Source organism: Natrix helvetica (genome assembly GCF_964273705.1).
Source record: "Natrix helvetica genome assembly, chromosome: 1".
In the NCBI taxonomy this organism is placed as follows: domain Eukaryota; kingdom Metazoa; phylum Chordata; class Lepidosauria; order Squamata; family Natricidae; genus Natrix; species Natrix helvetica.
Genome location: NC_138548.1, coordinates 44184732 through 44198420, shown reverse-complemented (window position 1 = coordinate 44198420; position 13689 = coordinate 44184732). Strand labels below are relative to the sequence as shown.

Below are 13689 nucleotides of genomic sequence, written 5' to 3'. Positions count from 1 at the left end.
ATGTGTTGTCTCACTAATGAATGTTTCTAGAACTTATGGGTATCATTCTGAGTATATTCTATTTAATTCATGGAATTTATGTTTACATTTTAATTACCTGTAATTTTCTCACAGATGCCATGGGAAGTTGTCTTGAGTAGTGTAAATGGAACGCGACTTCATAATAATAAAAAAATGACAGCATTAAAACAGCAATGCTAGATAGTAGTGATATCACAGACAGAAGGAAAGTAAAATGAAGGGGTTTTCTCAGACAAATTACACTTATAACAAGATTTTAAAAAATCCTTTAAAATTTAATTAAAAAGAAACAAACTGCACTCCTTATTAATCATAAATCAGGAAAAATTCCTTGGAATATGATTTCCTAACACAAGGACAGGTGATCAGGGCACAATTGGAAAATCTATACTGTTCTGCAGCAGGTTAAAGTTTGTTTGACTGGATTAGGGGAAAATCCCTTTCCTACGTCTGAATATCTTGTGTGAAGTCATAACATTCTTATGCAGCGACAGTGGCAGGAAATCTAACCATGATCTCCATTTCCTTTTCTATTGTTCTGTGGCTATAAATATATGAGAAAGAATGGCTTCCTGTAGTAACCTATGAATCCCCAAAGCTGACCTCCTTGTACATTGTCACTTACTAGCAGAGTTTGCCACAAAACATTGCAGGGTTATGCATTTGCTTAGGGTTGGAATCAGTGGTGGGTTGCAGGCGGTACGTCCCGGTACGAGCCTACCGGAGCCTGCCCGGAGCACCAGATACTGTTCCGGTACGGTGCTCTGGAGGCCCACCTGCCCCCTCCTGAGCCCCTTACCTGTCTTTTAAGCCTTTGCCGCTTCTGTGCATGCGCATGGCATGTACGGCACCTGTGTGATGCTCTGCTGAGCACCTGGAGCATCGCGGAGGCCTGCGGAGCTGTCGTAGGCAGGTATGACATGTGCGCATGCCATGCGCATGTGTGCGCATGCTGCACGCATCCATGTGGGCAACGCCTAGCCCATTCGAACCATACCAGTTGGAACGGGATCTGGAACCCACCACTGGTTGGAATCTTACCCTTGTCAACAGAGGTGTTATTCAGCAGGTTTTGACTAGTTCTGGAGAACCATTAGTGGAAATTTTGAGTAGTTTGGAGAACCGGTAAATACCACCTCTGGCTGGCCCCGCCCACATCTATTCTCTGCCTCCTGAGTCCCAGCTGATTGAGAGGGAATGGGGATTTTGAAGTAACCTTCCCCTGGGGTGGGGAGAGAATGGAGATTTTACAGTATCCTTCCCCTGCCATGCCCACTAAGTCATGCCCACCAAGCCATGCCACGCCGACCATGCCATGCCCACAGAACCAGTAGTAAGAAAAAATTGAATCCCACAGCTGTTTGTCAAGGATGCTTAACTCCTTTCTTCTCCTCAATCCACCTGTCACTTTTTTCTAACTGATAAATCCAGATTCTATATTATAATCCATATTCCAATTCTTACTATGTCATCTCACTTGATTTTCTGCAGTTCTTTACAATGTGGGCTTGATCTAAGCCTCTTCATAATCTTCTATGCTGCTATTTTGGCTGCATGATTAGGTGGGCATGAAATGGAACATTCTTGCAGAGGGTATGGCCAGTTGAAGTCCTGTAGGATTTTATCACATGGTAAAATCCTACAGGACTTCATGGTACATTTTTTATTTGTATCTGCTGCAAAAAAAAATCTCATGAGTTCAGATTTCAAGCTAAGACTTCAGTCCCATCCATGCTACTTGGATTAACTCAGCACCATGTACATTGGAGATATGGTGCTGGGATATCTACATCTATATATCTATATAATCTATCTAAGATTCATTTAAGTGAAGTAACAGGAAAGCATGATTTCAGTGCATTTTACTAGACTTATTTTCTGTAGTTAAATATTTCCATTCAACTAATTTAAACATTTATTTATTATGCAACATGTAAAATCAAGAACTTAGCATGCTTATTTGGCTTACATTTTCCTTTCTAAATGTAAGCCAAACAAACATTCTAAATTAGAAACACCCCCCCCCCAATTGGTTTATAGCAGCTGGGATAGTTTCAATTCATAATCTCTCTCCCTCACTCCACAAATAACACATTATACAAGAGGTATGCCTCTGGTTTATGTCCCCCAGAACAAGGCAACTCAGACTTCAAAGCAGTATGCAACGTGCAAGGTATCTGCACATTTTTTTATGGCTGCACACTTACTATCCATTTTCTCCTTATAAGTCTTTAAGTACCAATTCACAATGATTGAACTGAGTTAACTCATTCCCAAATATGTTACACTGACCACGATTCACCAGTCCCTGAAAGTACATCTGCATGAAATATCCAAGCCAATTATCCAGCCTTATTTCATCAAATTAAAAACAGATGATCATTAAGACAGGACAATTTACAAAAAAATGACTAGTGGATTATTCCCCAGCTTTCATTCCTCCACGTTCCACCAACTAGCATCATTTTCTGTAATGTGGGACAGGTTTGGGCAAATGTAATCATACACAGAGAATGATATGTTTATTCATCGGTTAAGCTGCCCGGCTAACAGATTCCATTAATGGAGATAGAGAAGAGAGTGAAGGAGAAGGGAACATTTCCAGTACTTCTGTTTTATTGAGTCCTTACTCAATGCAACGTACCTGTCAAACTATATCTGAATACGAGTCTTGTGGTCTTCTGAAAGAATACTAAACTATTGCCAAAAATTCCATGACTACCCCAAAACGTAATAGTGGTATGTGTGTGTGCATATGAAAATATGAACACATGAATAAACTTGTACTTATCTTCAAAGAATAATTTATTTATGATGATGTAGATCAGGGGTGTCCAACTTTGGCAACTTTAAGACACATGGTGGCAGAGGAATTCTGGGAGTTGAAGTCCACATATCTTAAAGTTGCCAAGGTAGGACACTACTGATGTGAATATTTCCAGGGTGACTACAAACGTCTACAAGACATCCCCAATTCATTCAGCCATTCAGCAGTATTTTATCAGTTTCAAAGCACCTGGCAATTCTTACGTTTCTATTCAATAATAAAGCCTCAACAGTAATTTGGAGCAGCCAAACACAACATTATGTCAGTGTTACTGAGATTTTGCAAGTGGATAGAATGATTTTTTTAAATTTCAGCCTACATCTACATTGCACCTTTGGCTTCACTGATATACTATCAATGTAGGAATTGCTGTTAGCAAGAACACTTCTCTGTAATATTTTCTTTAGTATCTTGCAGTGTTGCCATCTTTCTGGTAAACTTGCAAGATTCATTTTTCTCGTCATGTGCATGTATACATACAAACTACACCATATTGCCTCTCTGCGTCATATAATATATGTGGGTATATGCATAATTTTGTATTTATATATTTTGTCATGATTATGTAGTGTATATTGGCGCTGGTGACCCTTTGAGAGCTGTATGCAACAAAATTTTATTCTAATGTATGCCGATTAGTGTACATGTAAAGTGACAATAAAATTATTCTAAGTTGTAGGTCTATGTCTAAAATCCTGGGACATTTAATTGTTTTACTTGCCCCAGTTTCTTCTAATAGAACTGAATTCCATCCTTAGTTTTCATTTAAGATTTGATGTTTAAATATTGTACTGAATAGGGATCTAATCCTCTTTTTTATTTTTCAGCACTGAAGCAACAACTATTATGGTTGAGCATGGTACAGCCCTTCCTAATGGTACAGTCAGCTGGAATACAACACAACCCACACCTTGCCCTTGGCCAGAAGACTGGACATGGTTGTTACGTATCCAGCCTGCCTTTCTCTGGTTTCTTACTATAGTGGGAATGCTGGGGAATGTATTTGTTCTCAGTATCTGGTGCTTCCATAAGAGCCGCTCCACTGTGGCTGAAATTTACCTGGCAAATTTAGCAGCAGCTGACCTTCTGCTACTCTGTGGGTTGCCTTTCTGGGCTATCAACATAGCCAATGACTTCCACTGGCCATTTGGGCTCATCCTTTGCAAAACCATCAACTCATTCCTTGTTATCAACTTATATTCCAGCATTTATTTTGTGGTCATGGTGAGCATTGATCGCTACTTGGTCTTGGTGAAAACAATGTCTCTGGGACGCATGCGCCAGCCAAAGTGTGCCAAATGGAACTGCTTTGTGATTTGGGTTTCTGCCCTTTTCCTTTGCTTTCCTACTCTGGCATTCAGGAAATTAGAGAGCGTGAATGGATATGAGGGTGTGGCCTGTCTTTTGGAATATCCTCCTGGTTTGCAGTGGAAAATTACCACAGCCATTTTGCTGAACACCGTGGGCTTTCTGATACCAGTCTGCATCATTACCTTCTGTTCTGTTCAAATCATCCAAGTTTTACAAAACCGTGACATTCAAAAGATCAAAACCATTCAGACTGAGAAAAAAGCCACCATACTGGTTCTTACAGTCCTCCTCCTGTTTATCATCTGTTGGCTTCCATTCCAGGTCACCACGTTCATAGATATGTTATTTCAAATAGATATCATTGTTGGTTGTGATGTAGATCAAGGCATAGTTGTGGCTAGCCAGATTGCTACCTATTGCGGTTTCATCAATAGTTGTCTTAATCCAATAGTCTACGTCATTGTAGGTAAACATTTCCGAAGGAAATGCAAGGAAGTCTACTTTGGCAGAGTTCTTCGAAGACCTAGCTCAGCACCATCAATGACAACGATGGAAATTCTCCATACTTCCTTTTCAGTAAATAATGAAAGGAAAAAATCTGCTGTTAGTTTATCCCCAAAGCATAATTTGCTTATTTCATGAAAAAAAGATAAGAGATTAAGTAAAATTATGGTTTTATGTGGAACCTCATCTTCAGTGATAAAGACTAATGTATTACTAATTAAAGTTTGTAGAAGCTGACATTGGTTTGCATAGGACGCCAGCTCCAGTCAATGAATGGGGCTCAGTTAGTATGCTTGTACATATTTGCCTGTATATATGTGTATGTGTTTATCAAATATCTGCATCAGATATTGGATTCTGAAGATCCTTGTCAAAAACCAAAATCTTTCTGCGAAGAAAAATCATGTATATCTTCTATGGTATTTTAATAGGGAATTCAAAAATGCTCAAATACTTGGGAAATCTTTGCTCTGGTATTCCTGCTCTTCTGCCATAGGAAGAAGAGCCATTATAGAGCCTCTTTTTAGCTTGAACATGAGAATTAGCCCAAATCCTATCCAGATTGCCCATTGAATATATAAAAAGGAGAAGATGACTGCTCCTGCTGTGACTTCCATTCCAAAAGCTCCAAGTTACAACACATTTTGTGTCAGCTCCAAGCATTTATGTTCCTGCCAGATAAGGGTAATCAGTTGTGCAACTGTTTACCCATAAGGCCCTTTTAACAATGTCTGGTATTCAGGAAGCAGCCCTGCCTGCCATGATGAATACTTCAGACTCATGTTCAGTTCATATTCACCATGTTTGTGAGCTAAAGCTATATATGTAATCCTTAATGTATGACCATGACTGACTCCCAAATTTGTTAGAATATTCATGACTGGGAAAGACATGATAACAAGGTCAGCCAATGACTAGGCATAGCAGCAAGGTCAGCCAATGAGAGCTGAAACAGCTAGGGGCCAGTGTGTGGTTTAGTCTGCAACCTTCTGGGTCTGTGCAAAGAATTGAAACAGAAACTTAAGACACTGTCTGCTCTGAACTCTGAGATGAAACTGTTCTCTCCTGCTTGTGTTCTGCTTGTAACTTCTAACACGTTGAACAAATCCACTATTGGTACTGTACATTTATTCATCTGTTATTATGTATATAAAGAAGTTAATGAATCCAGATGAATCAGTTATCTGTGTGTGCTTTCTGAATTTGATTTTTCTGCAACAAACTCTAACAAAATTTATGTTGCTAAGTGAGACATTTGTTAAGTGAATTTTTCCCATTTTCTTGCTACATTTGTTAAGTGACATGGTTAGCAACATGGTTGTTGAGTGAATCTGGCTTCCCCATTAACTTTGCTTGTCAGAAAGGTCACGAAAAATGATCTCATGACCCCAAGACAATGCAACCATCATAAATATGAACCAGTTGTCCAGCATTTGAATGCAAATCACATGCCATAGAAATGCTGCAATGGTCATAAATCTGGGGAAACGATCATAAGACATTTTTTTAGTGCTGTTGTAACTTCGAACAGTCACTAAATGAACTGTTGCAAATTGAGGACTACCTGTAATAGACATCTAGAGTTGCTTCAGTTATTTAGTCTAATAAACTGATAAACATCCAATTACTCTGTCTATAGAAGTTAATGGGTCTGGCAGCTAATGGGGATAGCAGCAGGGAGATAGTTATGGGGCATAAGAAAGGCTCTGAAAGTACTGGCCCTATTGTTCCATGACATCAGCCAGCTGAAACCAACAGAACTCCTTTTACTGGGGTGGGTAGCCCTGAATGTTGTAAAAGTGTGAAATGCCAGATTACCCATTTTTTTTCCTCAGTGAACCACTATCATCTAGAGAAAAGTCTAAAAGCAGCGATTCTTTTCATCTGAATGCTATTGCATTGGCAATATACATATAATTAATTGTTCCACCTTACTGTAAGGTGAGTGGAAGGCAGAGCGAGATACCTTGTTTCCCTGAAAATAAACCTCCCCAGATAATAAGCCCAATTGGGAGTTTGAGTGCATGCGCTAAAATAAGTTCTCCCCCCAAAATATACCCTCCCCGAAAATATTGCAACACAGCAGCAGCCATAAGGTGACCACACACATTGCCTCCTGCACCTCAAAAATAATAAGAGCTCCCCCAAAATAAGGCCAAGCGCTTATTTCAGGGGTCAAAAGAAAATAAGACCCTGTATTATTTTCAGGGAAACATGGTAGCTATATTTTGTCAGAGACCAACTAAGTTGTAAATCTGTATTTCTTTGAGTGGATTTGTTTTCCACTGAAACTATAAATTATGCACATTTGTGTTGTTTCTATTGCTTTACTTGATTTGTATACATATGTTTGTAAAACAAATACTCATAAATTCACATGAACACATGTAATATTTTTAATGGTCTATTGCTTTGAAAACAGTTTTCTTGTAGAAAAGACTTTCTCCTGTGGAACTACTATGTTGTATCTTGCTTATGTAGGAATCAATCAGTTCTCCAAATTCCAAAATTGTTATTTTGTAACAATATTATTTTGTAATAAAGGTCTTGAACTGTGCTTAGCACATGTTACATAAAATTAATATATTCTAAAATTCTATTTTATTTAATCAGATGTTACTAATTCTAGAATTTTGTATTTTCTAGTATTCTCCATGTAGATTCCAGAAAAGTAATGGGATGGACACATCTATTCAGTAGAACCACATAGTGTTTGGGCATTACAACTTCATCTCTCCACATAATCATGTTAGCTACATTGAAACAGTATTTATTCTGAAATACTCAAAAGTATTTCGTGAAATATTCAAAAGAATGGATTGAAATTCAGGATGATAATCTGTTGACACTATGATAGAGCACTGCAAGAGTTGCTGTATTATCTCCCAGCATCTTTCTTTCCTGGTGATTATGGTAGGAATTATAGCTCAACCACACCGAAGATCCACACTAACTCCTAATTTATAACCTTCATTGTTAATCAGTGGAACAGCTTGCCTCCAGAAGTTGTGAATGCCCCAACACTGGAAGTCTTTAAGAAGATGTTGGATAGCTATTTGTCTGAAACGGTATAGGGTTTCCTGCCTAGGCAGGGGGTTGGACTAGAAGACCTCCAAGGTCCCTTCCAACTCTACTATTGTATTATTGTACCTGTTTTCAGGTATAAAGATATAAACATTTTAAACAGACTTGCCTAATCTGGAGTCATTCAGATGGATGGTGGTTCACATTATATAATCTTCTATCTTAACATTGGTAGCCTGAAAGTATGTTGAATAGTATAGCTAGGAGAGCCACTGTATGTCAGGAAGGTGCTCTAACTCTCAAATACTTAACAAAATAGCTGTGCACATACATATACTAGTGAGTCAAATATTTTTAATCAAGATTTGTCAAATAAATCACAATGGCTGATTTGCACACAAGCTATCATAAGTATATTTGCACAGTCAAAGCAAACAGTGCTATGACTTACTAAATACATCTGCTAACTTTTTACTTCTATGAACTTGAGGCAAAAGTAACATGAGTTTAGCTTAATGATAGTACTAAAAGGAACTTCTGACCTTCAAAATATGGACAAAGGCACCCTCCTTTGTATTTATAATAGCAATAACACTTAAACTTATATACCCCTTCACAGAGCTTTATAGCCCATTCTAAGTGGTTTACAGAGTCAGAATATTGCCCCCAATATTGGATCCTCATTTTAGCCATCTTGGAAGTCTGGAAGGCTGAGTCAGTCTTGAGCCTGGTGAGATTTGAACTGCCAAATTTCAGGCAGCCGGCAGGCAGCAGACGTAGCCTGCAGTACTGCATTCTAACCAATGCGCCATCTCAAGCAGATTGCTTGGACAGCTCAGCTGGTAAGCCTTGTCAGTTGTCTAGCTAAGTCCCAACAAATGCACAGTATTTTTGCAATTTGAATACATTTGAAAGAAAAATTATCTTTGAATATTTGATTGAGTATTCATAAATTCAAAACAAAATATGGAATTCTAAACACTGCGAGCCCATTTCTCTTAAACATGGATATGTGTACAGTAACATGTAAACAATATTGTACCATGAAATAAGTTTTTCTACCAAGTAAAAAATGTCATTGTGAGTCCAGCAGCATTTTTTTTTCTTCAGTCACTTCTGGGTTTTTTCCAAAGCTGTCCATGAGATACTTTCTTAGCACTTCATCTCAATTACTCCTGCTAACTAGCCCCATTTTTCCCTTCCAGGTGAACTCAACATTTGCTGGCTCCTAAGCATCCTAGGTTTCTTATATACCGTATTTTTCGGAGTATACAATGCACCTTTTTTCCCCAAAGGCTGAAAATCTGGGTGTGTCTTATACATAGAATACAGCATTTTTTGCCTCCTGAAGCCCCGCCCCTTCACCAAAATAGCCGTGCATACCGTTATGGAGGCTTTTAGAGAGCTCCTGGGGGCTGGGGAGGGCAGAAATTAGCACAAAATGGGCCCTTTAGCTGGTGTGGCATAAAGATTGATTCACAAGAGGAATATTAGCAGTGTTCATTGCAACATATTGTCTGCACCTGTACCTGCATCTGTTACTTTGAAGGGCAAAGGGCAACATTATGAATACAATTTCATTCATCAATACAATACAATACAATACAATAGTAGAGTTGGAAGGGACCTTGGAGGTCTTCTAGTCCAACCCCCTGCCTAGGCAGGAAACCCTATACCGTTTCAGACAAATAGCTATCCAACATCTTCTTAAAGACTTCCAGTGTTGGGGCATTCACAACTTCTGGAGGCAAGCTGTTCCACTGATTAATTGTTCTCACTGTCAGGAAATTTCTCCTCAGTTCTAAGTTGCTTCTCTCCTTGATTAGTTTCCACCCATTGCTTCTTGTTCTACCCTCAGGTGCTTTGGAGAATAGTTTGACTCCCTCTTCTTTGTGGCAACCTCTGAGATATTGGAATAATGCTATCATGTCTCCCCTAGTCCTTCTTTCTCTTAAGCTAAACATACCCAGTTCCTGCAACCGTTCTTCATATGTTTTAGTCTCCAGTCCCCTAATCATCTTTGTTGCTCTTCTCTGCACTCTTTCTAGAGTCTCCACATCTTTTTTACATCGTGGCGACCAGAACTGAATGCAGTATTCCAAGTGTGGCCTTACCAAGGCATTATAAAGTGGTATTAACACTTCACGTGATCTTGATTCTATCCCTCTGTTGATGCAGCCTAGAACTGTGTTGGCTTTTTTGGCAGCTGCTGCACACTGCTGGCTCATATTTAAATGGTTGTCCACTAGGACTCCAAGATCCCTTTCACAGTTACTACTACTGAGTAAGGTATCACCTATACTGTACCTGTGCATTCCGTTTTTGTTGCCTAAATGTAGAACCTTACTCTTTTCACCATTGAATTTCATTTTATTAGATAGTGCCCAATGTTCAAGTTTGTCAAGATCCTTCTGTATCTTAAGCCTATCTTCTGGAGTGTTGGCTATTCCTGCCAGCTTGGTATCATCTGCAAATTTGATGAGTTCCCCATTTATTCCCTCATCCAAGTCATTGATGAAGATGTTGAAGAGTACTGGGCCTAAAACAGAGCCTTGGGGTACTCCACTGCATACTTCCCTCCATGTAGATGCAGTTCCATTGAGAACTACACGTTGAGTGCGGTTGGTCAGCCAGTTACCAATCCATCTGGTGGTGATGCTGTCTAACCCACATTCTTCTACTTTATCTAGTAGTAGGTTATGGTCTACCTTATCAAAAGCCTTACTGAAGTCCAAGTAAACTATATCAACGGCATTCCTCTGGTCCACTAATTTTGTCACATTATCAAAGAATGCAATAAGATTAGTCTGGCATGATCTGTTTTTGACAAATCCATGTTGGCTTTTGGCTATTACTTTGTTTGCTTCTAGGTGTTCGCAAATTCGTTGCTTATTTTTTCCAGAATCTTTCCTGGTATTGAGGTTAGGCTGATAGGTCTGTAGTTTCCTGGATCTAATTTTTTCCCTTTTTTGAAGATGGGAACCACATCAGCTCTTTTCCAGTCCTCTGGTAGTTCCCCGGTGTTCCAGGATCTCTGAAAGATATAATTCAGTGGTTCTGAGATCTCGTCTGCTAGTTCCTTCAGAACTCTGGGGTGTAATCCATCCGGTCCTGGTGATTTGAACTCATCTAGGGTAGACAGGTGCTCACTTACCATTTTCTTCCCTATTTCAATTTGTGTTCCTAATTTTGTGGTGCTGCTTTTGATAGGTTGGACTGTTTTATCCCTTTGTGTAAAGACAGATGCAAAACATGAGTTAAATAGTTCTGCTTTCTCCCTGTTGCTTGTCACCTTCTTGCCACTTTCTCCTAGCAATGGACCAATTGTTTCCTTAACTTTTTTCTTGTTTTTAACATGTTGGAAGAAGCTTTTTTTGTTAATTTTTACTTTTGTGGCAAGCCTTTCTTCATTGTGAGCCTTAGCTTTCCTCACTTCATCTTTACAGGCTCGGGCTATTTGCTGATATTCTGCCTTAGTTATGTCCCCCTCCTTCCACTTTTTATACTTACTTTTTTTGTCTTTCAGTTTGTCAGATAGTTGTTTATGCAGCCATGCTGGTTTCTTTTGGGAGCTGTTGTTTTTCTTCTTCATTGGTATTGTGTTAGACTGGGCTTTTCTAATCTCATTTTTCAAAATTTCCCAAGCTTCTTGAGTTGTTTTCCCCTCGAGGATTCTCATCCATGGAATTTTTCCCAAGCTCTCTCTAAGTTTATTGAAATTAGCTTTCTTAAAGTCCAAGACTCTAGTTTGACTTTGTTCTACTACTTGTGTTTGGATAATGTTGAATTCTAATATTGCATGGTCACTTGCCCCCAGGGTTCCTATGACTTCAACACCTTCTATCATTTCCTCTCTGTTAGTGAGAATTAAGTCCAGTATGGCTGATCCCCTTGTTTCCTTCTCTACTTTTTGGAAAACAAAGTTGTCTGCTAGGTTTGTTAGGAACCTGTTGGATCTTCCACTTGGTGCAGAGTTTGTTTCCCAGTTGATGTCAGGGTAGTTAAAATCTCCCATTACTATTGTGGTGTGCTTCCTACATACCTTAGTTAGCTGACTAGCAAAAAGTTCATCTTCTTCCTCTGCTTGGTTGGGTGGCCTGTAGTATAGACCTATGGCAATGTCATTTCCCCCACAACCTTTAATATTGACCCAAATGCATTCAAGATAGTTCTCATTATTGTTGTGCTCTATTTCTGTAGAGACATAGTTATTTCTTATATATAGTGCAACTCCACCTCCTCTTTTATTTGGTCTATTTCTTTTAAATAATTTAAATCCTTCTAGCTGTATATCAGAAAAGTTCAGCAGATGATTAACCAATAAATTTTCCTGCATGCTGGCCTTGATATGACTCAATAACTACATATACCAGAGTTATGTCAAGTCAGGTTCTAAATCCAGATTTAATGGGCTGTGATGAAAATGTAATACAAAAGGTTAATATATAAGAAATTTGCATGTATTTTGTAATTTATACATGGGGAATGGAATTGCTTCTGGAAAGAAATAGAAGAATCTAAACAGAAAGTCCTTTGGATGCACCAGTAGCTGTAACTTCCAAACAATTGTAAAGCAATCCCACATTCTGTTGAAGTCTGTTGAAGCCTCATATAAAATACTTAACTCTAAGTGTGGTATAGGAAACAGTGTCAGCCTTTTTTAACTGAAAGAATAGAATAGAATAGAACAGAACAGAACAGAATTCTTTATTGGCCAAGTGTGATTGGGCACACAAGGAATTTGTCTTTGGTGCATATGCTCTCAGTGTACATAAAAAGACAAGATACATTCCTCAAGAATCATAAGATACAACACTTAGTGATAGTCATAGGTTACTAATAAGCAAACAAATCATACTAGGAAACAAAACAACATAAATTGTAAAGATACAAGCAACATGGTTATAGTCGTAAGTGGGAAGAGATAGGTATTAGGAAGGAAGAGAAGAATAATAGTAATATAGTCTTAGCAAATAATTTGACAGTGTTGTGGGAATTAGCTGTTTAGCAGAGTGATGGCATTTTGGGGGGGAAAACTGTCCTTTTGTCTAGTTGTTCTGGTGTGCAGTGCCCTATGGCATCATAGGGTACAAGTTGAAACAATTTATGTCCAGGATATGAGGGGTCTGTAGATATTTTCACAGCCTTCTTTGTAGTATACAGGTCCTCAAAGCCAGGTTGGTAGCAATTGTTTTTTTCTGCAGTTCTAATTATCTGTTGAAGACTATGTTTGTCTTGTTTGGTTTTGGAACCAAACGAGACAGTTATGGAGCTGCAGATGACAGACTCAATAATTATTACACTTGCGGGATCGCATCCTGCCCCATACATCCCTGCGACCAATTCGCTCTCACAGAGAGGGACTCCTCCCGGTGCCGTCCACGAAGCAGTGCCAGAGGGCGGCGCCCAGGAGCAGGGCCTTCTCTGTGATGGGCCCAGCCCTCTGGAATGACCTCCCCCCCCCCGACATTAGGACTACTACTGAGCTCCGCTCCTTCCGCAAGAAACTCAAGACCCACCTGTTCCAACTAGCCGGCCTGGCTCAACTATAGCTCTATCTTCTAATCCCCCTGGCAATTTTAAATTTTAGGGTATTTTAATGTTTTTTAACTCTATTGTTACTGTGTTATTTTATGAATTGTATTAACTGATGTTGTGAGTTTTTTATACCTCCTCCGTGCAACATATGATGTGTTTTTTATTGTACGCCGCCCCGAGTCCCTTCGAGGAGAGGGAGCGGCTTATAAGTCTAATAAAATAAATAAATAAATAAATAAATAAATACATTTTGTTGCTCTGTCTGCAAAAAGCCTTTTTAGGAAAAATGCTTTGCATGCAAACATTTAGAAGAAACAAATATGACAGGTGCTGGCTTTTGTGTGGAAGCCCACTGCAAGTCCTATTACAGCAATATAAAAGTCAAGATTCTGAACCTGAAAAATTGAAAAGTCAGGTTTATAGAGTACTAGGATGTGACAATGGAACAAATAGACATCCTGGGT

General features: G+C 39.0%; 1 protein-coding gene across 3 annotated transcripts in view; it reads left to right on the top strand.

The window, feature by feature from the left end:
• LOC309384164 (B2 bradykinin receptor-like) overlaps positions 1 to 7225 on the top strand; it is a 34841-nt gene extending 27616 nt beyond the window's left edge. For all 3 annotated transcript variants that reach the window (XM_081937375.1, XM_081937373.1, XM_081937374.1), the window contains exon 2: positions 3676 to 7225. In XM_081937375.1, the coding sequence (XP_081793501.1) occupies positions 3695 to 4801 (1107 nt within the window). In that variant the 5' untranslated portion in view covers positions 3676 to 3694 and the 3' untranslated portion in view covers positions 4802 to 7225. The remainder of the gene's footprint in view (positions 1 to 3675) is intronic.
• Positions 7226 to 13689: the final 6464 nt, after the last annotated feature.